The sequence below is a fragment of the Sciurus carolinensis genome, chromosome 13, assembly GCF_902686445.1.
Source record: "Sciurus carolinensis chromosome 13, mSciCar1.2, whole genome shotgun sequence".
NCBI classification, from domain to species: domain Eukaryota; kingdom Metazoa; phylum Chordata; class Mammalia; order Rodentia; family Sciuridae; genus Sciurus; species Sciurus carolinensis.
Window position 1 is genome coordinate 13192566 of NC_062225.1, and position 25530 is coordinate 13218095.

The window sequence follows — 25530 nt, forward strand, 5'->3', positions numbered from 1 at the left end:
GAGAGTTAGGCAAAGCAGGGAAAGGGGGGAAGAAATCATGAAAGACGAGAAGTTTTTCATTTTAACTATCAATAAACAGTCATAACGTCAGTTTTATAAAACTATATTTGTATTTGCCAGTTTCATATGAAGTTTTTGCAATTTTTGACATGAAGAGGAAAAAAAGAATTAAAAATAGACTAAAACAGAGAAAAGGACAAAAAAAGTCAAGGATGTTGTACACAATTCAAATCTTACAATGTAACAATCTTTATAAGATGATGGCATGTTGTTATTGTTTTCAAATACAAGGCAAAATGCCAGATTAATCAATGTACACAGATCCTTGATCTCCGTTGTAAAGACATCTACTTATATGACAAAAGTTTTCTTTTAAGGGGACTATCCAGAGAGCACGCTTCTAGTTAAACAGATTTTATTTTAAGTATTTAACTTTTTATCCAACTTTTTAAAAAGAATTCAAGCCTACAGAAAAATGAAAGGCTTGCAGTGAGGACCAGTGTGACACTTTCCTCTTAGCAACTTGCCATATTCCTGAAAAAAGTTCACGACTATGAAAAGAGAAAGCAATGACCTCTTGTGTGCTATGGGCAGGAAGGCTAACAGGACCGACTTCCCACAGCCCACTTCTCCCAGCCTTACCCACGTTTCCCCATTCATACCACCAGCAAAAGTGAACAACAGCAAGAAAAAAAAAACCATATTAAAATTTATTCAAAAAGGGCTTCATTATACTTCACTCTTCTATAGACATTTTAATACTCATATCAATTTTATCGATATAATTTTTAAGAGTGATTACTGTTTATATTCCCCATTTTTATGCAAGTCCAAATTTTATCTTTTTATTTGGGAATTTTATTTAAAAGTAGTGTTTTGTTTTTTTAAAGCAGGCTGTGCAAGCAAGCGGTTTTTAAAAATTTGAGCAGTTCCAACTTAGTTTTCTTCTTTCCTACAGATGAGAATATGTTTCTTATCTTTTGAGTTTGAGCTTCTGAACAGGGATCAAGTGTAGAGCTGTGAGTCTTAACTGTTGTGATTACAGTTGTAGCCTTTTAAATAGTTGTTTATAAAGTTACATTAAATAATAATAGATGTATGCAGCATGTTTTATGCATTAACAAAGCTGAAGTCAGATCAAAAAGGCAAGGTGAGGAAGGAGAAGGAATGCAGCTCAAAGGCAAGCTAGTTAGAGGCATTCGAAAAGTTGCTCTGAGACTGAGCTGTTCAGAGACAGGGCTTACCACTTCACCCTTCAGGGCAGCAGGAGTTTCATGAAGTCCAAGAAGCCATCATTGACGAGGAGTGCACAGAAGAGGGAGCATGGCAGAAAGAAGGGGATGGGGGAGAAGTACAGAAATCAGTTGAAGCACAAAAACAAAACTTCAGCAGGTCTGAAACTCCACCACACGCCCAGGTACATGGCAGTGAACAGAGAGGGAGCACAGGGGAAGTACGTGGAGCAGTCCCAGCCATCAGTTCAGGGACTGAAAGGTAGAACTTAAGCAGTCAGTGAGGTTAGGAAGATGAATCAAACAAATTTATTCTAAAACCATCACTGTCAATGACAAAGTCATGAAGAATAAGTAAAGGTTAACGCCAAGCAAAGCAATATAAAGGTTTCACTTTCTTTTCCTTAGAAAGAAATTTCACTAAGACTACACTGTGTTCCATGTTTCTTTGTAAAGCTGACTGAACACAAAGTGTACAGTTGAAACATTAGAGAACAGATTTCATTCTAATGAGGATATTACAAAGGAAATAAATGCCTAAGGGAGAAGATACAATTGTGTCTGGGTATAATATGCTGCAATTCCTTACATCTGAGAAGGGCTCAACAGAAAGAACTACAGGCTTCCCAAACACTGTGTGTGTATGTCTGTGTGTGTCTGCACATGTGCATGTGTGTATGCGCTGCTGGGAATTCAATTCGGGGCCTTGTGCATGCTAAACACATGCTCGACCACTGAGCTACACGCTGAGCCCCTCAACCATAGTTTTAATAGAAAGATCTCACTCAAGTCTAAAGTAAGCAAGACTCATTTTATGCAATCCTTACAGCAGGCTTGACAGGTCTAAACACTTCCTTTTTATCGTCAGGTTTTTTTGCTGCATTTTCAAGGCGCTGAGATGGAGAACCTTCAGACTTGGATGATGCTGTTTAAAAGAGACAAGAAAGACACACACATATAAACATAAGATGCATGTCACTGAGCTGTCCCAGCTCACAGTCTTCCGTTTCTCCTTGCTTTTCTACTGCCCATTTCTGTTAGCCCCACTCATGCAAGGTCTCCACATGCAGGTCTGAACCCAGGGCAAAAGGTAAGTCTGACATCTTTCTCAGATGTCAGACTTACCTTACTCAGAATTCTCCATCAGCATACACTGCTCAATGTGTGCACCCAATTGGTACCTTATGTTAACAGAACCGTGGAGACAGTTTTCACATTGTCAATAATCAATACTGGGGAGAGCAATGGCTCTGAAGCCCATATTGGGAGAAAGGGGTTCAAACTGCAGCTCAGGCATTTAGCTATGTTGAACAAGTCAGTTACTCACACTCAAACTATAAAATGTTGCCAATCATAAGCATGTGTAAACTCTCAAAATTTAGCTCTGTACCATTAAATTATGTGTATTTTTGTCATTAGCAACCTACATGAAGGAATTTTGTTTCACAACATGACGCTACATGCAAACCAAAGGATTTCTGTTTTTGTTTTTGTTTTAAACAGATGAAAGCCTTCCAATAAACTGACTGTAGACCAAGGTTGTTCACAGGGAAAGAGCAAAGGAGAAGCAGCCTACATCTCACTCTGAAGCGTTCCCCAGAGCCGCTCTGAGACCCAGGGTGGGACCCGGGCTGGGATCCTGAGTTGCTGGACCCTGAGGAGCTGCCGCTGCCTGGTCTGGGCACCAGCTTCTCCACTCTCTCCCACAGGAGCCTGGGCTCAATACTGCTGTTAGAGAAAAGAGACAACAGCTAATGTATCATCCCAAGACATAGTACCAAATTACAAACACGTGCATGATTTGTGAAAAGCAGGGATAGAGAGAACAGTCTGCAGACAACATTTCACATTAAATTCACCGAAAGTTGTAATGACTTTATTATAGATTTTATCTTAGATATCTTCACCAACCAAAAATGCTAGATACTACCTATTCTTAAAACACCTAAAATCTTCATTCAGGTGTGAGACAAATGTAACCTTTCAGTCTAGAAACATCACCAATTCTGTCATAGCTAACTCAAGTCTCAATATTAGGAAAAACTTTACTTATATAATTATAAACAATTATCTCCTAAATCGAGTTTGCTCTCTCCTATCCATTGCAGCTCTCATATATACCCTAAGTTTCACAGTACACCTCAGCTGAGCTATGTGGGGAACGCTGCAGAGAGCACAGGTTTGTTGCACTTGCTGCCACTGGCACACTCACAGCACACATATGCTGGGGTAGAACTCGTGACACAGACACAGAACAGCACAGCCCTCTGGTCATAAGTACCAGGGGTTCTCTGCAGCTCCTTGGTTACCATTCATCTCTTCACTTCACATTATACCAAAGTTGGGCACATGCACAAGGTCAGCCTTAGAAAAGTTCAGTAAAGACCAAGTCATAAAACACAACATACTCTCTCAACTCGCATAGTGCCAGTCAAGGGAACTTTCTGCAGTGATGAACAGTTCTACATCTGAGCTGAGTAGTATTTCTAGTCCCTAGCTACATAAAGCTAAGAGCACTTGAAAAGTGGCTGATCCGACTAAGGAAATGAAGCATTGGGTTTATTTCATTTTAACTAAGTTAAATTCAAATTTAAGAAGCCTCACGTGGCTTCTTAAATAGTAGCTAATAGCTACTGCATGGACAAATGTGCTTTAGAACTAGAAAATGGTATTATCTGGTTAATTCACTAGAATTATTATTAGGTTTACTTGACAAAATAAGCACTGGCTATCTTTCGTCACCTGTCTATGATTTCTACACTATTCCATAGGCCTTACAATTTCCTTTAATAGAAAGCTCCCCCAGATTACATATCTCTTCAAACCTCTCCCCCTTGACAGTCCCTCCTCTAACTCTGACACAGTCAGGTAGTTTTCACTTCAAAATTACAATACACACCCAGATTCAAACTCTCTTTTTACTATTGATCAATTTGATGCTATTCATGTTTGTGAATATATACAGATCTATCTATGTAGATCTACATATATTTAAATCTCTTTGCCCCAGAATATCAGTGTTTGTGAGCATTTTTATTAAAACAGACAAAATAAGACCGTAGGAGACTGCCAAGATGTAGGAGACTGCCCAGTACAGCTATTCCTAACCTTTGCTCTTCTTTTACCTGGTGGAGTTTCTCTGTCCTGCTTGGCTATTTTGCTGTCCACTGCCCTGCAGTGGGGAATCCCGACGGGACAGAACAGGGGAGCGAGACGTTGTTCTCACAGGAACCTTTAGGTAGAAAATATAGCAGTTAAACTACTGAAAACCTGAGATGGAGAACAAAGATCCCCCTACCAAAAGGTATTTTTAAAATAGTCCTCCTCACAAGGACCTTTCTGTCACCAACCCACTCCTCTCTCTAATCCTCCTCTGATCTTTCACTGGGTTAGCCAAAAGCATCTAAGGAGCCAGGACAAAGGGCCTTTCTGTGCTCCTGTAACAATTAAATGATGTTTAGACTAAAGCTAGTGGCAGGGGACATAAAAGAGCACTTTGCTGAGATAATGTGAGAATTAGGAAAACAAGTTCAAGGAAGTCAAATAATGGTCTACAAATGGATCAGCAGGAAGCAAAGACTGGCAAGAAAGCAAGAAAATATTCAGAAGAAGCAAAATCCAACTGGAGGAAAATTACACTAAAATGGGCCCTTTTGTTTAATTATACCATAAAGTAATTAACCCATACCCCCCCAAAAATGATAAAAAAACCTAAATTTTAAAAAAGAAAAATATTTTTGAGATTTGCATGTTAACTGTCTTCCTTATAAGGCATTATCTGAAAGTTTTGACATTGGTTGATTTTAAAAAATAATGTACAGCCTCATAAACTTATGAATTATGATTCTATTTGTTCTAGAACCATATTCTTTATAGATTTTTCTCTTACTCATTTTGCTACTTATTTTTAAGTACAGAATTAACAACAGCAATAAAAAGCTAATTGGCCACTGACTAAATATAACTGCCTAATTATGAAACTTTCTCCCCACAGTAAAAGTCTCCTTTGAAATTTCATTGCCCCTTTAATTCTGGTGAAGTCACCATACCCATTATTAAAATAAATAATATTTTTAAAATAACAAAAAGGAAAAAGCAGCATACGTCTGTCTTTCTGCTCCTTACCCTTGGAGGCACCTCGTCACTGTCTGATCTAGACCAAGCCTTTTGGGTGGGGTCGGGTACCTCCGACTTAGAGTCAGAGCTCTGACTGAGCACCTCACTGCGGGAAGGTGGACATGGGTCCTGAGAACGAAGATGGTGGTGTGCAAATTTGGGAGGAGAAGGGTCACTGAAGGAATGGGATCTCGAGACAGGGGAAACATTGTTCTTGAGAGATGCCAGGTGGGACCATTGTACCTTACAAGAAAACAAAACACAAAACATTCAATGCGTTCTGCATAAAACTGGCTCTTCTGGTCAATACCAAATCCAAAGCAGGAACTGGCAAAAGCGGAATGCAAGTTGGGGCAGTACAACACAAGGTGAGAGGGCAGTAAATCAGTTACAGTTCTAAATGAAAAGGTGATCTGGGGAAAAGAGTATGTCGAAAAGAACAAATGTACATTTATAAGGAAAACTCCTAGTATCATGACAAACTTTACAGGTAGCAGTAAATGTCAAGATTTAAAGGCCTGAAAGTGGGACAATGGACTACATGCATATCAATGTCAAAGCAGATACCAGAGAGGCAGAGAAAGGTAGAAAACAGAGCTGACAAGATAAACACTGCTTAACAGGCAAACCTACTACTGTCCTCACATGACCTGGCAGTGTGAGATTTCAGACCAAGTAATAACATAACACAATGAATGAGTATAGACAAACCCCTTATGTTTTGAATGACTTCAACACTGTAACTTTTAAAAAAATTTTAAAAAGAACCAACTTGCAAATTCACCAACAATTTTTCTTATTTCTTCTAAGGCTTAAAATACTCATACACCTTGATACTAGTTCTAGAAAGAATGTAATTTCTTTAAAAACATTCAGTACCATGGAAATTCCTGAATTGTCTGCTATTAGAATAATACTCTTGGCAATTCAAGAATTGTGAAAATACTTGTCAACTGAGTTTATCTGAGTACTTTTAAACTGGGAAAACAATTTCTGACAGAACCTATAAAATATTTTCACTAAATATACCTCTTACTGCTTTAAAATAATTGTTCTACATCCAACTTACATAATTCTAGCTCCACATCTATTTCCTCAATGTATTTAATGAAAACAGAAAATACCAAATCACAACTTGTTGAACCTCTCCAAGTATAAGATGCAGAGTTAGCTCTAGGTATATGATATCTACAATTTACAGGTTAGGATTAAAATAATCCCAGTTATTGGTATAATCTCAGACTTCCAACATGTCTGTAAGATTTTCAGGGGAAAGCATACAAATCAAAGTATTACCTGAAATTATAATCAACAATACAGTTTTAAAAGAGCCCCACATTGGTAGTCTCCCCCCAAGAATGTATTATAGGTATTTGCTTTAGCCAAAAGCAACTTCAAAACAGGAATAAAAGGGGAGAGTATTTCCATAAATTTAATTAATTGTGAAATAACTATTTAATAATTATTAATTTAATAATGAAATAACACAGGAACTCCCATATTCTCCTGTTAGGAGCTAAATAGGTTTTCCATTTATGTTAAACTTAACTTCCGGAACAGAAGCTCTTATTTTCTACTTTTCAAATCTATCTGTACTGGAAAACTGTGCAAAGTTGTTAACAAGTGCCATCCAACCTAGGTTACTTGCTTCTAATCTTACCTTCTCTCGTGTTTTCCTCTTTCCATTCCCTACTCTCTAGTGCTGCCTCCTCACTGACAGATCAGTTCCCCTGGGGTTCACAGCTGTTGATCCCATATAAATCCCCCTCACCCCACATACACTCTGCCTCAGTTGTGTTCTTTCTTTTTGTTAACTCCTCCTTGTTCCAGTTCCCAAATCATTCAAGGAGATTATTTACTCTGTATCATGTTTAAGCTACCAAGTAAATGTGTTTTTCCAAACACTACTGCTACTTCTGTCTCAAGAACACAGACTTTTGTCCTTCCCCCTGAACAAATCCCAGTGACAAGTACACCTAGGCTTAGGAACCTGAGTTCCCAACAGTCTGGATTACATAGTACCAAGGAAGAAATGTGTAAATATCAGCTATTTTCAGGGAGGTAGCAGAGTTAAGTGTTTTAGAGCTCTCTGAGATCCCTGGCCTGGGAAATTTTTGCTGTTCTGCAGTACAGCAACTTGATATTGAACCCAGGACTTCCAACACGCTTGGCAAGCACTCCACTATTGAAATGCACTCCCAGTTCTTTTTATTTTTCTACTTTCAATACAGTCTAAGTTGCTGAGGTTGGCCTCAAACTTCTGATCCTCTTTCCTCACCGTTCTAAGCAGCCAGGATTACAGGTGTGCACTACAGCATCCAGTTGCAGCTCCTCTCTTTAACCACACAGCACTGAGACCAATGGCACTCCCTCACCCAGACAAGGCAGAATGCTGTCTGGATGGCCTCCTTAAGAGAAATTCATGCCTAATCCACTGGGGATCCCTTTGAGAATCTGAAAAAAGGCCCTTTCCAAGAAAAATATGCACATTTAGACAAATCAAAAACTTCTTCATAGAATTTCAGGGATATCACTAGCTCCTTAAGGTTCGCTCAAAAGCAAGGGGTGGGAGTGATGGGTCACATAGCAGAGCACTTACTTTTAAAATGCTTGGGAGAAAAGGTTCTGGTTCTCCTCTTGTGTGCTTATAATACTAACCTTTTTAAAACTAAACTAAAAAGTTTTTTTTTTGTTTTAGAAAGAGAAGGAGGCATTTCATATCTGAGTTGGGAAGGCAAGAAGAAGAAATTACTGACTATATATTCTTTGTGAGTTCAATCAAAATCTTTTTTAAGAAGTTTCCTTCTTTTACCTATCAACAGGACAAATAGCCTCTTTTAGTCTAAAGTCACTCTTGCTTATCTCTTTCTAGTTTGTTACTTAGTAACAAACCAAGTGTGGCTGTCACAAGCAGGCTCAGGGCCCAGCGAGCCAGTCTCCTCCACCACAGAAAAGCTGGCTGTTGCTACCTGTGGCTCCGCTGGTCTCTGCAGGGCAGGATGCACAGACTCGGAGTTGCCATTGGAAAAAGACTCTGATCGAGAAGGCACTGGTGGCTCCAATACTCTGCCTGTCTGCTTAGACTGGGCCTCAGGGGAGCTGTGGTTAGTTTTCCTAAATCTATCTTCCACCTGCAGCAGAGAATTAGAAGACATAACTCTGTGTTAGTAGGGAAAAGCAGAGATGTCAAAGAAAGTCTGAAAGTGGAAGAACTCTGAAAAGAAATTTTGGTTTTTTCTCCCCCAGTTACATGAAAAGAGAAAGTCACTTAGACAGAAAAAAGTCAGATACAGTAGGGCTGGAATCTGACGCAGGAAAAGTACTTAAGAAAATAAAAATTAAGCACTGCAGCCTCTAAGATCTCTGTGCCCAGGGTTTTAGGATTATACATAATGATGAACTAGGAGGAAAAAAATCTTTCAAAACCAACTAACTCAGCAGATTAAAAGACTATCATCAAGAATCCAAAACATATCATTTCTCAAAAAATAAAAGCATTTCAGAATGAGCTTAATACTTTTTGCTAGAACTGCTTCTTGTGAGAGCAGAAGCAGCAGGAGGATGCCACCTACAGGCAGGAACTCAACGTGTGGAAGCACACAGTACCACCTGCCCAACAACCCTGAACAGGAGTATTTTGGGACATTCAATGTGAGGTTCTGGTTAGCCCAGAAGCATCAATTGATTCAACAACAAATTGGCCTAAAGACAAACTTCCTCCTCATACTAGTTTTGGAGAAACTGAATCAAGCCTACCATTTCTCTCATTTACATTTTAGAGAATGATTCTGTGTACAATCAACTTCATTCAGTTTAGCTTTCAATTCCTGAGATGTGATAACTAAGGCATGGTCCTTTATGGAAAAAGCACTAACCAGATAGAAGAGCCTGGGCATATGCATCCTACACCAGCTAGAAAATAACGGTGGACCATCAGCTGATGATCTTAAGAAGACCCATTCTAGCATTAATATCGTACTATTCTGAACGGTCAGTAGAGTACTTTCCAGAGTAGGACCAATGTCTAAGCAAGCAAGAAAGAAGATACCTCTCGAGCTCTGTCCGCAGGCTCGTAGTGGGACTTGGGCTCTGGGGCGTGGTAGCTGGGTTTGCTCCTTTCCTGTTGTGCTGGTGGCTGCTGCTGCGGGAGCTGCGGATGCGGCCTCCTGTGGTCATGCTGTAGAGACAGGAGATATGCTTGTTCTTGTTGCAACTGCCTCTGGAGCCTCTCTGCCTGCCGGTGCTCCTCCATCTCCCGCCATCGGCACTCCTTGGAGAGGGAGAGGATAACACTAAATCTATGGGACACTGGAGAGCTCGCCTCTTCTCTGGATTTGCGCTTGACTTTTTTTCCCCTACCAGACAATGCCCTGCCCCCACTTGTTTTATAACAAAACAAAATGACTGGGATCTTACATAGAATATTACCTGCAGAAAAATATGATGGCTCTTGCTAACTATAACATCACTGGACAGTGTAAGAGAGAATTCAACTTAATGTTGGTTTCAGTGGTGCATATACCAGGTATAAATCCTACAGTATGAGCTCTAAGCCTATAGCTATCAGCTGCATATTTGCTGAATGCCAAGTTCTGTTCAACACCTTGTGTAGCTACTAAACAAGAACAGTTACTACCTGTTACTTACTAATTGGAAGTAAATGAATAAATAAAAGCCACCTTGCACTGTGCCCAAGCAGTCTGACCATAGAGGATGTCTCCATTTGAGCCTGGCTGCCCAGAGCAAAACCAAAAAGGTCTGGTGATCACCACAGCTTGACAACTTGGGGGAGGGACAAACAAGTCCTAATGCTAGGGAACAGGACAGAGGTGGGGCGTTACCAGTAACATGGCCTGCTCCTGGAGCAGCTGCTGCTGAAGGATTTCCAAGTGCCGCTGCTCCTCTTCTAGCTGTCGCCTGATATACTCCTGTCACACAGAAATTACCCAGCAATCAATTTATCCAAAAGGAAAGTATCAGAACAACCTGCATGGAGCACCAAGAACTACTGCTCCAATCATCTTGGTGATAATACACTTAATGGTGAATGCCTGATCTAAAACCAATGCATTACTAAGGATTTTTCCAAGAACTTCAAATTGGTCACTAAGATCCCAAGAGTCTTATATATTCCAAAGACATACACAAAGGTGACTCAGTCATTTCTGCTAGAACACCACTGTCATATACAATGAAGAACTTTTGAGGATGCCTTTCTCTTAAAGATAATACACTTCAGAAGTTTAATAAGGAAAATTAGAAGGTTCTAATTAGTAAATGGCTGCTTATTAGTTATGATTTAATACAAGAAAGGGCTGTCAATTTTTGAAACCTAAAACCAAAAACAGTTTAATATTAACATAAAACAAACATGATTTATGCTTTCTCTGATGATTCAGAAGGTACCTGGAATGACTACATTCTGAAAGCCATGATCTAGGAATATCAAACTTGGACAACCCTGCAAATAAACAGGTCCAGACTCTTCATAATGAATGCATGCACACGTGAGTGTGTGTGCATGTGCACGCATGAGGAATGAGGATGGCTTTTTTTCAATAAGAGGAGAATGATCAACAGGTAGCCTCACTCAAAATACGTAACATAAAGTTACATGCATATTATATTATATTATATATGAACAGGGAGATCAGGAAGCCTTGATCCCAGTTCCATGAGGACCAGCTTTATGACTTACTATACACTCTCAACCTTCCACTTATTCAGTCACCTTACTTGAAAAATGAACATAAAAAATTTCTCCCAACTCTCATGATGTTTGTATGAGGTTAAATTAGGAAACAGTTATGAAAAACACTCAAGAGCAAATGACATTTTAAGTAAAAGAAGCTTCCTTTCTTATGACAGGTAAAAAACCTACCTGCCCTGAAAGGGAGCAGACTAAGGGACATAAGGACAAATTTATCCTGAAATTCAGGTCAAGTTTGTTTTTGTTTGTGGTGCTGGGGATCAAACCCAGGACCTGGGTTATATTTTTGTAGTGTGTACGGCTGACCATTCCCTTTGTACGGCTGACCATCCCTTTCTAAATGGCACATATCTTAAAATAAAAATAGCCATAGGTATGAGCTGAACAGAAGTTTAAATTAACCAATAATTCTGGCTAAGAGAATTGCTAGGTAACACAGAAATCATGGAACATAAATATCCTTAGAGGCAAAAAACAAAAACAAAAACAAAAACAAAACAAAACAAAAAAAACAATTGGGGGCAGAGGGGTTTATCCATAAAGCTCTGGATAAACCTGGCAAAGATACCTGGTTCTGATTTCAGCATCACTCCCTTTCATTTACACCTGACCCTATGTGATCACACTATGCCAATAACTGCCTTTGCAATGGTCATGGAGGCTTACCCAACCATACTGAGAAATAGCACCTGTCTCCCAACTCTGTACCTTCTTGGAACAAAACAAATTCTAGCTTGAAAGATGAAGTCATTATACTTACTTGTTTTCTGCCTTTAAACCATAGGGACAAACAGAAAAATCACATCTTATCCAAACCCCAAAGGTCCTGATATAAATGAACATATAGAATACAACAAATGTATACAAACACACTTATGCAGGAATGAAATGTGTCCTATTTAGCTTTTTTTTTTTTTGGCGGTGCTGGGGATTGAACCCAGGGCCTTGTGCTTGCGAGGCAGGCACTCTACCAACTGAGCTACACCCACAGCCCTCCTATATAGCATTATTAACATGGGGATTTATTCTACAACAGAACAAGAGAAGCAGAGCAAAGCTGATTTTAGATTTTTTTAAAAAGTGCAGAATACTTGCTATTTACAAAATCTAATGACTACTATTTGAACATTAAAGATGAAGTACTAACATCATACTCTCCTATCACTATCAAATTATGAGAATTATCCCTAGGTAATTTTTTTGTGGGGGCAGGGGGGAGTAGGGAGGATACCAGGGATTGAACTCAGGGGCACTAGGCCACTAAGCCACATCCCCAGCTCTATTTTTGTATTTTATTTAGAGACAGAGTCTCACTGAGTTGCTTAGCACCTCGTTTTTGCTGAGGCTGGCTAACTCAAGGTCCTCCTGCCCCAGCCTCCCAAAAGCAGCTGGGATTACAGGCATGTGCCACCATGCCTGGCTCCTAGGTAATTTGTTAAATGCTGGTATTTCCTTCTCTTTGTACCCCACAGGTGAACACACGGTCAGAATGTTAAATAAAACACAAAGACACATATACGCACTACAGTTAAATGATCAATAATGCCAATAAGGTAACAGATAAAAGAGGAGCACTGAAATTCCTGTAAAAACATTAATAACTAAGTTTCCAAAAAACCAGGGGCACATTATTAGTACCAAGAACAGTAGAATAGTAGTCATATGTGGAAGTTATCACCATGGTTTCTAAGTATTTTAAATTGAATTTTGATTATTATTTAAATTAGTCCCCATTCATGTAATTTTCTTTTTTATTCATAGTTCAAAACAAAGAACAATCAATTCAAAGTAAGGAAAGCAAAGAAGCTGGACAGAGTCAATTTTTGTTTACACAGTGGTTCACAAAATTTCTAAATACAACTATCTGTGCCATTAAGAAAAATCCTATAATTGAACCATGCAATGTTGTTGTTAGCTTTTTGATGGTACATGTGTAGATACTGACTTATAAGCAAATACATTAAATTTTCACTTAGCCTGAGATACATTCAGAAATCCTTCAGGTGTACTATTTGGAGACCACTTAGGTGATTCAACAATTTTCTAAAGTGTAATGCCCTAGAAGATTTTCTTTTTCTTTCTTTTTTTTTTTTTTAAGATAAGAAATTCAATTTATTAGTGTACGCCTGTGTGTTTTAGAGTTTTTCAATGTATAATGTTCTGAGTGTGTGTAGTACATGTGTATATGCATACACGTGAGTACTTTTTACCCCAAACCTCCCAGCCAAACTAATGGCTGGAACACTCCTGAACTGACCTGTTCTCTTTCCACTCTCCTCTTTTCTTCTTCTGCACGCCTCCTCTCCTCCTCCTCTTTACGCCTTCTCTCCAATTCCTCCAGACGCCTCTTTTCTTCTTGTTCTCTCCTTCGCTGTTCACGTTCTTGCTGCCTTCTAGCTTCACGCTCTCTCCTTTGTTGCTGCATAAGTAAAAATGTATAATTACCAGGGATCTTCCAGTTGTGGCTCTCAGAATAGTTTGTTGACCAGTTATAGTTACTGATAACGTGGTGAAGTTCACAGACCCCATTTCTACTGGGCAATTATTTTCACACTTACCCCTTAGCCCTGTATTTGACAGCCTTCTTATAAATACTGGTCAAAGATGCTTTATGTCTGTGAATCCTTACAGGGTTTGGTTTTGTTCGGATAATAATTATTCCCACTGCTCACTGTATCACAGCAATTAGAAAACTCAAAATTTTAATTCTTGGGTGTCATTAATAGAGTTATTTGGGGCCATTAAGTCAAAAGAAAAACACGTCATAAGAGAAAGGAATAAAGGAGAATAGATACAGGGTAATTAAAGGAAAACAAGGAGTAAAAAAGAAAGAGAAAAGACCCATGAATCAGAAAAGGAGAAACTGACATTAGCCATGAGTAACAGATACCATCATCACTATGAATATAAAACGATACCAACTAAGCACATGCTTACTACTAAGTGCCTGGCACTGTGCTAAGTATTTGACTTTTACAGTTTCATTTACTTCACCTAATATCCTCATAACAACCATAAGTATCTCATCACTTCCCTACAGATGAGGAAAAAAGTTCAGAAAAGTTAAATAACTTGCCCAGTGTCACCAGCAGCAAGCCACCAGGTGGAAAAACTGTTCTGCTTCTAAAACTGTTCTGCCCCTAACCACATACCACCCTGCATCCTGTCAGCAGATGCAGAGAGTGCACAGAAATCACCAAACTTACTTTATCACTGCTCCACACAAACCTACATTACAGAGCAATAGAGCCACTGACCCCTAGACTAACAGTTTCTCTCACATACAAAGTGAGAGAGTGGTGGTCAACATGGAGTCTAACACTGACCAATACATCCCTGAAGATGAAGAATGCCAGGCTCTTAGTCAGCACTGTTCAACAGAACTCTCTGGAGGTAATGAGAATGTTCTGTCCCTAAAATGATCAATACTGTAGTCACTAACTGCCCTAGTCATCAATACTGTGTGCCGCTGAGCCTCTGAAGTATAAGCAGCATGAGTGAAGAACCAAGTTTTTCATTTTATTTCACTCAAAACTCAATTTCACTTTAAAATGTCCAAATGTAAAGAGAGCTTGGGGAAAAAAGTATTTAAGAGAAAAATTAGGCTACACTATGTTCAAAACCAAAATCTAAGGAGAAAAAACTGAAATCAAGCATCCATGTGCTCAAATACTTAACAACCAGGGCTTCCTTACACGACACCTTCCCCTTCTAGCCCATGTCTTACGCTAAGTGACAGAACAGAACGTGGACAGGCAGCTGCCCCATTTGCCTGGAGTACCCCAAGGAAGGGAGGCTCTGAATGCAGGGGTCATGCCCATGTTGTTTCCAGAGTGCTGACATTATTTTTCTTTCCTTTATAAAAACTAGCTACAAGAAAATAAAACTATTTCCTCTTACCTTAGTACTCTATGAACAAGCTAGCACAGAAATCAGAAGGAAAGAAGTTCAAGAATCACATCCAAGCTGCTTTCAGAGCTTTCCCCTTTTCAAAGTAAATCAAGTCAAGATCATTTATAGTTTTTACCTTTTTAACTTTTCTATACAGCAGAGAACTTGTCAAGACATCATTTACAATACATATGTATATAATAGCTAAGAATACAACCATTTTTCTAACTCTGATAACAAAAACCATTTTATTTTGCCAATTAGGAAAAATAACTATCTTTGCTTTAAATCTGCTACTTATTTGCAACAGATATTCCTGGCTAGTCACGTTTTCCAAAGGAAAACATTTTTTGAACTTTGTTGTTGACTAAAATACATTGCAAATAAATCAAAAAGACTTTTGATATATTTGAAGATGAAATACCAAAGAATAACTTCTTGTTCAAACTTATCGGTTTTAAAGCCTAAGTCGTATAAGCATCTCCCCTGAAGGGGTAAGCCCAGGACTTTAATCCAGAGCAGTGAGCTGCTTCTACTCCCACCTTTGTGGCACTAGTGAAATTCTGAGCCACAACCACAGGCTAAGCTACGGCCAGTCCACAGTGCCTGCAGGTTCACAAGGGAAAAATGACTTGCTAGAACACACCAGGTCAAACAAACACCTGGCAGACTAGGTAAGAAAGGTCCCACCTGTGTTTGTTTGGATGAAAGGGAAAAGAATCTATAATCACAACCAAGGTAGACAGGAAGCCACCCAAATGGAAATGAAAACAATTTCCTTTAAAGTCAGTCAGACAAAAGGAAAGAAAGGTGTGTAGGGGTGGCAAGTATCTACACCCTTAAAACAACCTCCCCATTAGCTTCAGAGAATTACAAAGCCAACCAAATTAATGTAAGACACAAAGAATCTATATTATGGACAGTTTTCAAATACACTGGGTTTTACAGCTTTTGGAAAAAGTAGCTGCAACAGGGTAAAGGCGTTCTTTGAAAGCATTAGTCTGTACCACAGAATCCATGAGAATGCAAGGTTCTGTGGGAGTACCAGAGTCACCCAGGGATGGGCTCAGGTCCCAGTGGTGCTTCCATGGCACAAACCACTTCCACTCTGTGAACACTAGCATCCTGACTTATCTGGACAGAGGTATGTGTGGGGTGGTGTCTGTGCTAACAATCATCATGGCGTGGAGTGGCACACGGCATGTACTTTGGAAAACATCAGTTAGTGTTTAAGGCAGGAACATTTAAAAGCTGTTTCTCCTAAGCAGCAGTAGCAGGAAAATCACCCCTCTTTAGAGGACTCCAGCTTTACCGTTCTTGTTTACCACTCTGGGGTGTGTGACTTGATGCAGTGAGATGAAAAAAGAGGAGGAGAGAAGATCTGAGATGAATCTGCATCAGTGGTCTCTATGTGAGCAAAACAACCCACAAAAACCAAAACTGTATTTGGATTTTTAGCTCATTCTTTTAAAACTGACATTTCGATGTTTTAGAATGTATATAATTAGTGAAACCATTTATTTAAGTAGATTTATCTCTGTCAGATGTACATGCTCTTTTTTTTTTTTTTAATTAACTGATACATGATCCAACTCTCCCAGGACTCTGCTCTAAACTACTCATGACCAAAGATACAGTCCATCAAAATCTTAGAGATGTGCTTACTGTCATTTCCATTTAGGTCACCAAAAGTTCTTTTTTTTTTTTTTTTTTTTTTTTTGCAGGGGTGGGGTGGGATGGTTTTGAGTCCTAGGGATTTAGGGGCAATTTACCACTTTACCACTGAGCTACATCCCCAGTCCCCCAAATTTTAAAAATTTTGAGACAGGGTCTCACTAAGTTGCTGAGGCTGGCCTCCAACTTGTGATCCTCCTCTTAGCTTCCCAAGCTGCTGGGATTACAGTCATCTACCATGCTCAGCTACTAAAAATTCTTAATATGAAAATAAACTTGTCCCTATTTCTGATGATGCCTCAGTCATTTACCAGCAAGGACTCCTCCACAAAAGAACAGGAGGAGGAAAAAAAAACCTTTTAAATCCTAGATGCAGCCATGCTAATACCGGAAGAAATGACTGTTGTCGACCACATTCTGGTTGTCACACAGCTGGTAATAAAGATGTAGTGTGGCATACTAACTCTCTCAGTTAGAACTTCTACTATCCACTCATTCACCCAAGAGCAGTATGAGCTCAGCCCATACCCTTTTCCAAGATCCATTTTTCACCTTACCTCTCCTCTTCCACTCTTGCCTGAACTGCTGCCACCTACTGTCCAGAAATCACGGGACATTGGCACATGCTCTCTGGTCAAATGGGTTTTGACTGTAAAATGAAAGCATTCATTTCCTCACTGGACAGTTAAGTTCCTCCACTGTTAAAATGTATAGAATCCATTTTCTTGGTATTCTCAAGTGCATTAAGGAAAGGGCTCACATCTTAGTAGGAAATCTTGACTATATCCTCTAACTAAATGCTATTTGGAACCACCATTTGACCCAGTTATCCCACTCCTCAGTCTATACCCAAAGAACTTAAAAACAGCACACTACAGTGACACAGCCACATCAATGTTTATAGCAGCTCAACTCACAATAGCCAAGCTATGGAAACAACCTAGGTGTCCTTCAACAGATGAATGGATAAAGAAAATGTGGTACATACACAATGGAATACTATTCAGTCATAAAGAAGAATGAAATTATGGCATTTGCTGCTAAATTGATGGCACTGGAGAATATCATGCTTGTTAAGTGAAATAAGTCAATCCTAAAAAACCCAAAGGCTGAATGCTCTCTCTGATTTGTGAATGCTAACTCACAACATGGGAGGTTGGGAAGAGGAATAACAGCAATCCATTGGATTAGACAAAGGGAAATGTAGGAAGGGAGAGGAAGGGGAACAAGAAAAACAGTAGAATTAAACGGTCATAACTTTCCTAGGCTTGTATTAGAATACAAAACCAGGGTAACTCCACATCATGTACAACCACAAGAGTGGGATCCCAAAGAATACATTATACTTTATGTATGTATAATCTGCTGAGACATTCTACCATCATGTGTAACTAAAAAGAATTTTAAAAATAAATAAATGCTATTTAGAAGCAAATTTAGAATGCTCTTAACAAGTAACACAAATTATTTTTTCCATATTTGTGTTCTAAATTTTTTAGCAGTATTAAGTAGAAACTAAATTTTTAAAAGTATTAAATAGAAACTAAAATACTGAAAGGAGACTATCAGGGTTATGTCAAAAACAAGTTGTTCTATTTCCCTAACTCCAAATCCTTATTCCCAAAGGATAACCATTTTTGAAATTAAGATTTGCCCCCAGTATTTCTATCTTCCTTCTTTTCCCCCTTTCCACATTTTTTATTGGTATGTTACAATTACATATAATGATGGGACTTATTACATATAGTGTATATGTATGCACTATAACAATATAATTCGACCATTATCACTCCCCAGCCCCTCTTCTTTTTAAATAACACACATATGGAGCTATTTTAAAATAACTTTCTACCTTAGATACCATCTATGGACCTCTCTCAAAAATAATCTATTGCACTACCCCATTCATTCCATATTTCAAATTCAGTATGACAATTTCTGGTTAAATAAAAACCACATTCACGGCTATGCCATGTATGGCTAACTTTCCTTTTAATTCTTTTCAAGGAGTTACTAATTGCCTTTTTTAAATGTTTTTTGTTTGATTTTCATTGGGTCTATAACAAAATTATATAGTGTCTCGCACTAGTATAATACTTCTTTCAATATGGTTAAAGAATCAGGTTTTTTTTTTTTTTTTTTTTTTTTAATCTTAGAGATCAATACTCTGCTTGTACACCAATCTACTCACTGTTCTTCAGAAATTCTACATTTCCGATCATCAACTTCCTGGGAATCCTTTTAAACTCTCCTGGATAGGATCCTCTGTTTCCTAGAACCCTTATGATCTTCTTATTTTGCTGGAACACATCCTCCAACAGCCTTGTGGGAAAGAGCGCAGAAGAGGTCAAGGATGTGAAAACTCTCTGTCTCATCATCTTTATTTACTCTCATGATGTTCTGACAATTTTGGCTAAGGAAAAAATTTCTCCTCAGAATCTCAGAAGTACCATGTTATCTTTTAGTTTCTGGTCCTGGATACTCTGAGACCTTTCCAGTTCTCAACACTAGGTACAGGACCCCATTCCCACTCACTGCTTCCCCAGTGTGGCTTTCAGGACCCTCTTTTCATCCTCAGTTTCTGTGTGCCTTCACATGGTCCTTTTCTTCATCCATACACTATGTACATTGATGCATCTTTCAATCCAGAAACTAAATTCTAGAAAATTTGAATTACTTTTGTACATTCTCCCTATCATATTCAATTCCTAGAATGTCTATTAAATGGAAGCTGGACTTCCTGTATTTTCTTTTGTTCTAATATTAATCAAATTTATCTCCCCTCCCTTTCTGAGAGTTTTAATTTTTAAAAACTGAAGAATTCTTTCTTATTTTTTGAATATTCTTATTTCATGAATACATCTTTTTTCTAAGGATAAATTTTCTATAAGTGCATATGTATAGTCATTAAATGCATCCTATTTTCTTTAAGTTCCTTTTGTATTTGTTTTGAATTTTTCATGACTTTCCTTAATGTCTGTAATCTTGGTTATATACTCATATTTAAGATGATAAAATGCAAACTATAAGAGCTAATAGATGGACCACATCTGGTAACTACGATCATTTCACAGAAGCCTCATTTTGTTATGAACGGCCAAGTAAGCTCTAGAAAAGAATCTTCACAATATTCTGGGGATCCTCCCAATATCCTTCTGGGATTGAAGAGAGGGGGTGGGTGTTTTTTCATTTGTAGTATGTGTTACTGTCAGCACCCTGGGGCCTGAGTGAGGTGAGCATGTTTGCATTCACGCTGATCAGTGTATTCTCCCTAAATGCCTTTGTGCTGTACATCTCTTGACATGCTCAGCTGTGCCTGGTTTCTCTATGCCGAGTCTCTACTACTCACTTTCCCAGGGAGAATATATGGGACCCACTGAGGTGGAGCACAGTGGTCTGGCTGCACAAGTTGTGGAGGTCTAGCTGTCTTCTCTATGTATTCCCCCCACCTACTGCTTCCCACTTCTGACTTTCCAAGATTTGTAGTAAGAATCTTCCATGCACTAATTTCCACAATAAGGTCTCCTTTCTTTTTTAATCCCTGTTGTTTATGCTGTTTTTATTTTTTCAGTCATTTCAGAGTCATTTTTCTATGACAGTTTCTGTTCTGTTGTTTTTCAAAGTCAATATACTTAAATGTTTATTGAGTTAACTGAAACAATTAAAATGTTTATTCAAAAGACTATTTTTCTTTTTTTAAAAAAAGGAAGCAAACAACATCTCAAAAACAAGGACAATCAATCTTAAAAAAAAAAAAAAAAAAATCTCATTTATCAACCAAAAGCTCCTAAAGGTCTTTTCTTCTTAATTTCATGTGAAACTTTAAGGCCTTAGTAAATTGCTTGAAAGCAGGAATCATTTACCTTTTTTCCCCTGTTGTAAATCACCTTCACAAGAGGAATGCATTATTTTGTGGGAAGAAGTGGTTATGGGGCCTCACACATGCTAAGCAAATACTCTACAAAGGAGCTATACCCCTCAGTCTGTATATTACTTTTTTTTCTAATTAAATCTAACCCTCCCACTAAGCATATGACATCCAAAACAAAGACTGCTGTGATTTAGAGTAATAAAAGATTCAAGAATTCATCCAGAGATGAAATCCAATCAAATCCTAAAGTAATCTTTTCAAGATCACCATGTAAGTACATAAAGGCCTGAACATTAACTGTCGCACTGGGTAATGCCTCATGCTTTAGCAACACACTCTTTATGTCTCAGGATATCATACAAAGTCCTTTGAAGTATTCTGAGTGGCTTTCGGAATCAAATTAGAGTTTTCAAGCCCAAGGGTCCACTTTCAAATGGGAATAAACTTGAATGGGCCCTTTCTTTCTAGAGATACACACAGGACTAAGAATGATTGATTCATCCATTTGAAAACTATTTGCTAATTAAGTCCCAAGGGTATAGGAAAATGAATTAGAAGCAGGCCCTCTCTGCCAAGTCTCGTGGGTAAGTAAGTCACATACATTAGAAAAATTCATAAGGCAATATGGAAAGTTTCTCATTTCCCAAGATTAACCTACACAGGAAACCAAGTGGCTGACAAGACCGATGGACAAAGCAGATTATGGTTACTTACTCCTCTTTCCTCATTATCCTCTGATATTTGAAAGTGTAGACTAGACCAGGAGCAAAAATTTAAATCATCAATCATAAAGCCACTACCATGAGAACAGATGCTCCATTTCACGGGGAGGGGCAGTCACATCAGAAGGTAGGCACAGTCAGGAACCATCAAGGTTAAAGAAAACCCATATTAGATCCATCTTAGTAATTATCACAAAAACCTAGTTTCTTGCATTAGAATCTCAAAACAGCCAAAATGAAACATATATCATCAACATCAATCCATACTGGTTTAACCATGTGCCTATAATTTTAAACAACAAAAACCTTGCAAATCTAATGAATACACCTTTTCAGATTATCCTACTAAGAATGACAAACATGTTATAATCCTGTGAAGCTTTTGCAAACTGATGTCATTATTATTTTCTTAAATCATTCTATCTTTTTAAACAAAATCAAATAAATTGAAAAACTGAATGATGCTGTAAAGTGATTTCCAAATCTCTTAAATTACAAAGAGATTTTCCTATTACTTAAATTTTCCCAAGCATGCAGAGTAAATAAGTACTTTTCCAGCCATGCTTTAATTATTCAAGTTCCCTTTCTAGTTTGGTACTTAAAGTAATGCTTTCATCTTGCAATTCTAAAAACTTTTATAAGTCAAATTAATAATAATAAGGGCAATTTAAATATACTCCCCTGGATTTACTTGCTTTATTGGAAACTAGCAAACTTCAAAAACCAGGCTATTCTTCAGATTCAGCTATTTCTAAAGGGTTGAGGTCATGTCACTGTACACATATACTATCAATGCTTGAACTTTTTAATATACAAGTTCTGATGAAGCCATGGTGGAGAAACTACTTGATTCTCTTCTCCCCAAAGACAACTCTTCCCCATCTTTAGACAACAAATAATATTTGTTGAATTAAACTAACATTTTGCAAATTCTAACTGCAAATATAACCAACCACTTGACTAGGTGCCAAAAGAACATTTAAGAACTTTTAAAGAGGTTCTTAAAAACAAGAATTTGCAAAAACAACTTGAGTCATTGACTTGACAGAAATCAAGGCACTGGCTGTAGGGTCACTGGCTGCCCGTTGCTAGGAGTATTGCATATATCAAAGTTGGAACTGAAAAGGTAGCACTGTGCCAACATGTACTCCTGATGTTAGATGCTAATGATCTGTAAAACAAAGACCTTTCTGTAGGCAATGGAAAGGGAAGAAATGGTTTCTATTTCTTTAAAATGCTTGAAACTGCTGGAAAGTCCTTGAGGTTAAGAAGTTCAAAGCCTTCCTTCTAAGATCTCAGAGTCAAGAAATATATTAACAAAAACAAGGTATGGAGTATTAATTTTTAGTGAGAAACATCTGTGTTTTGCTAGTGCTAAAACTTATAATTGATAGTAAACCCATTTCACAATTTTTTTTTCTCCTGTTTGCCTTGTTTTTAATTTCTCCCACTTTCACCAAACTATGATCTCAGAAGTACACATACTTCATGTCCCCCTCACTTGAGGGAAGCAGACTCTCCAAAATCACAGTGACAACTGAGATTTCAGTGCTATACACTTTGCAAGGAAAGATCATAAAGGCATCTAAAAATACCCACAAAAAGGTTGTGAGGCAGGAAGACTTAAGTATCATACCAGCAATCTTCAGGAACAGAAAGGGTAAATAGCAGAAAAAGTGATCAACAGGTTAAAAGTGAAGTTCCTCACTTGACTTCAGTGGCAAATATTTTAAGTCTTCAGAGTATACATGGCCTTCACCTCACAAGGATATGACTGAAATGGGATTGGAAAAAAAAATTTTAAAGGATAAGATCTAGAAACATCAAATACAAAGTAAGCTTATCTTAACTCAGCTTGCTGATCAGGTTTTCTCTACAACACCATTTCAATATTTTCTAGTAAACTTAAGACGACAAAGAAAACATGCCAACCCAATGTGTGTATTTCATATATGTAAGAAGGAACAGACGATGGGGACCAAATCTGACTCAATGAAAAAAGACACACACAAAAAATTAGAATAAAATAACAATGAAATAGACTTCATTTCTCCTGAATAACAAATGAGTAACTATTAGATTGAGAAAAAGACTAGCATACAAACAATTTTTATTAAAAGAAATTAGCCAGAGACAAAATTCCCTGTGAGCCAAAGGCATGATGATGCTCTAAATATAGAAAGTAGTATTAGTAATGTTAAGACTTTTCCATGCAGGGAGATCATTATCCTGTGGGAATTTGGAATCTGTAAACAAAACATTTATGAGTGGGGTCCAGAGGAAAGACTCAGGGAGCATCATCAAACACATGGAGAGCTGTGAGGGATAGAGAGGGACAGTCAATGGAACTTCCGGAATGAACCTGACTCTGTGAGCTCAGCAGTCTCCACTTTTCCTTGTAGGACCATCCAAAACCATCAAAGAAAACTGAAAACAAAAATTTCACTTTCAGAAAAACTGGAAAACAGACTCCAAAATATTTGCAAGGGCTCTGAAAAGACAGCTGGTTAAACTAGGGAACCAAGGAGGAAGCAGCAGACACCAGCAGGCAGTCTCAAACAGCCCAGGAGCAGGTGGCTAATCTGAAAGGCACGTTCTGAAAGGTGCAAGAGCTATGAGGGCAGAGGAATGTGTGGGTGCAGGATAAACCCCCAGATCCAATGGGCCTGGTTTTGGTCAAGTGCACAGCTGCACTGTGCCTCAACCTCTGACTTTTTTTTTTTTGCCAGTGTGCTGACAGAAAGCTCTTATCTCCTTTCAGTTTTAGTTGGCATTTATCTCAAGAGTAAGACTGACTATCTACTTGGTTTGTAAAATAAGCAATCTTTATTCTCCAAAGAGTTCTGGCTAAAACCTTAATGCCAATAAAGAACTTCAAACAATTTATGACTTGACTATTCCCATTATTCTAACACCCAGATCACCAAAAATCCAAATAAGTGGATTCTATTCATGTTACTATTTCCGTTTTCAGTGCCCATCTCCACCCATCCTGATTAAGAAAGAGGTACAAAGAGGTGACACTGAGTTTGAACTTTTACTGAGATTCTAAAATTAAAGGGCTAACTGAAACGTGCCAAGTGCAAAACTCTTTTTTTAGCAGACAACTCTAACTCAATGACCTTAAAACTTCAGTTTATCACCTTGAACCATAACCTTCACTGCCTACTTCACACAGGGGCTGAATAATGGAAAATCCTCTCACTATTGACTGACTACATAAAGTCATTTTCAAGGTCTGTGCTATATATAGCTTCAACTGACCTGATCCTTCACATTTCGAGTTATACACCAACAAAGTAACCTGTGTGATCTGCTTAAGGAGAACCTAGCCCAGGGTCAGAAAGGACAATGGAGAATATCATATAAAAGAAAGAACTAGAAACAGAGTCACAGTCTCAAATCTCAAGCATTCTAATATACTAAGTATAAATGGTCAAGGTACAACTTGAACAAACTTCCACACCCGTCCAGAATTTGTTTTGATCAAAGAACACTGAGAAAAGCCTAAACAAAAATTTTACGAAGGTTTGCAAATAAATTGCAAAAGAGTTACATAAACACCAAGCTGATACAAAGGACGGTATTGGCCTATGTTTTCTTCTGAAAGCCCCGGTTAAACATTTCCAAGTTCCATAGTTAGAATGGTGCTGATTTTCTTAACGGGGCAAATTCTAATCAGTTTTCAGAATCTATAGACTACAAACACACAAAATAAAATAAAGCCAAAATATATGGCTAGAAAACTTGGATAACAACGTGTTGTTACGTAAATTGAAATCTACTGGAAAATATCAATTCATGACTTTATTGGTTTTTGTTGAGTTCTTTTTCTGGAGAAGAAAGAAAGGTAGAATAATAAGATGTTTGAATTAAATGGAAAATGATTATGAGTAAGAAATTTGTGATTGTGAAATATACAGCAAAAGAAGAAAAGAAAATCAAAAAGATTCTTTTGACCAAGTAAAATACAGAGGAATGATATATTTCCATGAATTAAAAATAAAAATCTGGAGGTAAGTACATACCAATGTTGACAATATTAATGAATGAGCAGGTAGTATAAAAAGTCCTTCTACCTAACAGGACATACTAATCCCATGTTAAAATTCTGTATCCCTTACTCTTAAATACTCTGCATTCCTAAACTTCAATATATATAAAAATATACAGGAATAGTCAAGAGTCATTTTTTGTTTTTTAAGTTACTAGGGATGGAATCCAGGATCTCATGCATTTGAGACAAGTAAGCTACCACTGAACTACATCCTCAACCTAAGAGTAGCTTTACTACTCCTTTAAGTTAAACTTTAA

At 38.0% G+C, this 25530-nt stretch overlaps 1 protein-coding gene and 1 non-coding gene across 48 annotated transcripts in view; both read right to left on the reverse strand.

Annotated features, from left to right (window-relative positions):
- The window catches only part of Map4k4 (mitogen-activated protein kinase kinase kinase kinase 4), a 173626-nt gene that overhangs the window by 24420 nt on the left and 123676 nt on the right, over nt 1-25530 (reverse strand). For 4 of the 47 annotated variants that reach the window (XM_047522418.1, XM_047522405.1, XM_047522419.1 and 1 more), the window contains exons 13-21: nt 13316-13477; nt 10190-10276; nt 9397-9618; nt 8318-8479; nt 5358-5591; nt 4358-4464; nt 2809-2960; nt 2060-2157; nt 1245-1253 (exon numbers count right to left, since the gene is read on the reverse strand). In XM_047522418.1, coding sequence (XP_047378374.1) covers nt 1245-1253; nt 2060-2157; nt 2809-2960; nt 4358-4464; nt 5358-5591; nt 8318-8479; nt 9397-9618; nt 10190-10276; nt 13316-13477 — 1233 coding nt within the window. The remainder of the gene's footprint in view (nt 1-1244; nt 1254-2059; nt 2158-2808; nt 2961-4357; nt 4465-5357; nt 5592-8317; nt 8480-9396; nt 9619-10189; nt 10277-13315; nt 13478-25530) is intronic. The other 43 variants (XM_047522432.1, XM_047522414.1, XM_047522416.1 and 40 more) reach the window with 24 other exon arrangements.
- Trnaa-cgc (transfer RNA alanine (anticodon CGC)) lies at nt 11975-12051 on the reverse strand. Its single transcript has one exon. It is a non-coding gene; the product is annotated as a tRNA-Ala (tRNA).